The sequence below is a fragment of the Lathyrus oleraceus genome, chromosome 3, assembly GCF_024323335.1.
Source record: "Lathyrus oleraceus cultivar Zhongwan6 chromosome 3, CAAS_Psat_ZW6_1.0, whole genome shotgun sequence".
NCBI classification, from domain to species: Eukaryota; Viridiplantae; Streptophyta; class Magnoliopsida; order Fabales; family Fabaceae; genus Lathyrus; species Lathyrus oleraceus.
The window spans coordinates 94,750,290-94,753,209 of record NC_066581.1 but is presented as its reverse complement, the minus strand read 5'-3'; the positions used below and the strand labels follow the sequence as shown (position 1 = coordinate 94,753,209).

Sequence of the window (2,920 nt, the reverse complement as noted above, 5' to 3'; positions counted from 1 at the left end):
AGGCATATCAGATACCATGACATTGTGTATGTCATCTGAAACAATCCTGCATGAGCATGTCTTCCAATTAAGCTCCAGCAGGAACATCCAATATCAGACGCCTTAGCATAGTAAGTGGCATTCTGAAACAATCCTGCTTGCACATGTTCTTTAACTCCAGCAGGTACATAGGATATCTTATGTTAAGACATCACACATGACATCTTGTGAACACTCTTTGTTTTACCAAAATTGCTGCCAACACTTAGAATCAACACCAAGAAATGCCATCTCCTGGAACAGAAAAAGAAGTCTGAGGGTTCCTTTCTCGACTCAACTACATCTCCAGATTCATATCACATTTAACGGCTACCTGCAAACCGATATTAAAACTGTTGAGAAAGAGTCAATCGATTGTGTGGAATGACGATTACTAAGCGACATTCGACAAAATAAAAAAGTACTTGCGAGAACCACCAATCTTGATACCACTGGTTCCAGGTAGGCCCCTCATTATGTACCTCACAGTACTCGATGAATCTATGGTTGTGTTCTAGGATAACACAATGACACAGGAAAGAAGGAACATGCTATTTACTATCTCATCAAGAAATTCACTGAATGCGAGACCAGATACTCACTCTTGGAGAAGACTTGTTATTGACTTGGGTCGCTCGACGCCTGAGACAATATATGATTTTCCATACCACTTTATTGATATCCAAAATGGATCTGATAAAGAATATCTTCGAAAAGCCAACTGTTACTGGTAGAATTGCCTGGTGGCAAATATTGTTGATCGAGTATGATATCCAGTATGTGATCCAGAAAGCGATAAAGGGGAGTGTTTTGTCTGACTACCTTACTCACTTACCTGTGGAAGGTTATAACTGTTGAGGTTTGACTTTCCAGATGAAGACATCATGTTTATCAGAGATTTCACTATGTCAGGCTCCAAGACAAGCTCTGAGGAAGGCCCCGAACCAGGATCGCGATGGACGCTCGTGTTCGATGGTGCTTCAAATGCTCGTGGCCATGGCATAGGTACTGTTATCACTTCCTTAACCGGTTTCCACCTTCCATTTACCGCTAGATTATGTTTTGACTGCACCAACAATATGGAAGAATACGAAGCATGTATCTACGGTTTGGAGGCGGCCATCGACTTAAGGATTAAGATTCTTGAGGTGTACGATGATTCAGCTTTGGTAATAAGCCAGGTAAAAGGTGATTGGGAGACTCGGGATAGCAAGTTGATACCCTATAAAGAGCATATCAGAAAACGGGTACCCTATTTTGATGAAATCTCCTTTCATCATATTCCCAGGGAAGAAAATCAGTTAGCAAATGCTCTAGCTACATTGGCATCTATGTTCAAAGTCAAATGGAAGAATGAAGCACCAGTTATCCATATTGGCCACTTAGATGAACCAGCACATTATCTAGTAATCAAGGTCGATTCCGATGATAAGCCCTGGTTCTATGACATAAAGAAATTTCTGGAGAAACAACAGTATCCCAAGGGTATATCTATTACTGATAAGAAGGCTCTAAGAAGACTCTCTTCCAAGTTCTTCCTAAACGATGATGTGTTATACAAGCGAAATTATGATTATGTACTACTCAGATGCATGGATAGACATGAAGCTAGTACGATCATAAAATCCATCCATGAAGGTTATGAAGGTGTACATGCGAAAGGTCCTGCTATGGCCAAGAAGATCCTTCAGGCTGGATATTACTAGACGAAAATGGAGGTTGACAGTTACAACTTTGTTAGAAGATGTCACAAATGTCAGATATATGGTGACAAGATCTTTGTGCCAACGACTCCGTTGAATGTTTTGACTTCTCCATGGCCTTTTTCTATGTAGGGTATTGATATGATTGGGATGATAGAGCCTAAAGCTTCCAACGGTCATCGATTCATCCTGGTCGCCATTGATTACTTCACAAAATGGGTCGAAGTCGCTTCATATGCCAATGTCACTCGACAGGTGGTTACTCGGTTCATCAAGAAAGAGATAATTTATCGCTATGGAATTCCTAGAAAGATCATCACTGACAATGCCAGTAATCTCAAAAATAATATGATGAAGGAGTTATGCGAAGAATTTAAGATCGAGCACCACAACTCTTCACCATACCGACCCAAGATGAACGGCGTTGTAGAAGCAGCTAATAAGAACATCAAAAGAATCGTCCAGAAAATGGTCAAGACGTATAAGGACTGGCATGAGATGTTACCCTTTGCTCTGCATGGTTACAAAACCTTAGTCCGCACATCCACTGGGGCAACTCCATACTCGTTGGTGTATGGGATGGAAGTTGTCCTGTCAATTGAGGTCGAGATCCCTTCACTCTGGCTCATCATGGAGGCTGACCTCGATGAAGCTGAATGGGTCCAATCACGGTATGACCAGCTGAACCTGATTGAAGAAAATCGTTTGACATCCGTTTGCCATGGTCAATTGTACCAAAGACGTCTCAAACGAACTTTTGATAAAAAAAAGTGCTTTCTCGTGAGTACCGCGCAGGAGAACTCGTGCTCAAAAGGTAATCTGCTATTCACTCAGACCCTTAGAGCAAATTGACTCCCAACTATGAAGGACCTTTCGTCATCAAGAACGCCTTCTTAGATGAGGCTCTAATCCTCACAACAATGGATGGGGGAGATTTTTCTTCTCCAGTTAATGCAGACATAGTCAAAAAATATTATGCCTGAAAAGAAATGATAAATAAAAGCCCGCTAGATTAATCCTCACAAAATTGATCTAGGCAAAAATGGCTATCCCGATGGGCCAAAAAATGAATTGTCCATGCAAAAGTTAGGGATCAAATAAAATATAAAGCTCACTAAGTCGAAAACCCGAAAGGGCGACTTAGGCAAAAAGGAGCATCCCAGTGGACGAAAAGAATAAAAAATGTCCAGGAAAAAGTT

At 41.1% G+C, this 2,920-nt stretch overlaps 1 protein-coding gene across 1 annotated transcript; it reads left to right on the top strand.

Moving 5' to 3' along the window:
* The first annotated feature begins 923 nt into the window (after positions 1-923).
* On the top strand, positions 924-1,724 carry LOC127129867 (uncharacterized). The gene has a single exon (XM_051058982.1). The coding sequence runs from the start codon at positions 924-926 to the stop codon at positions 1,722-1,724; it is 801 nt and encodes a 266-aa protein (XP_050914939.1).
* Positions 1,725-2,920: the final 1,196 nt, after the last annotated feature.

Coding starts and splice junctions, on each gene's coding strand:
- LOC127129867 (XM_051058982.1), top strand. CDS start 924: ATGTCAGGCTCCAAGACAAGCTCTGAGGAAGGCCCCGAACCAGGATCG.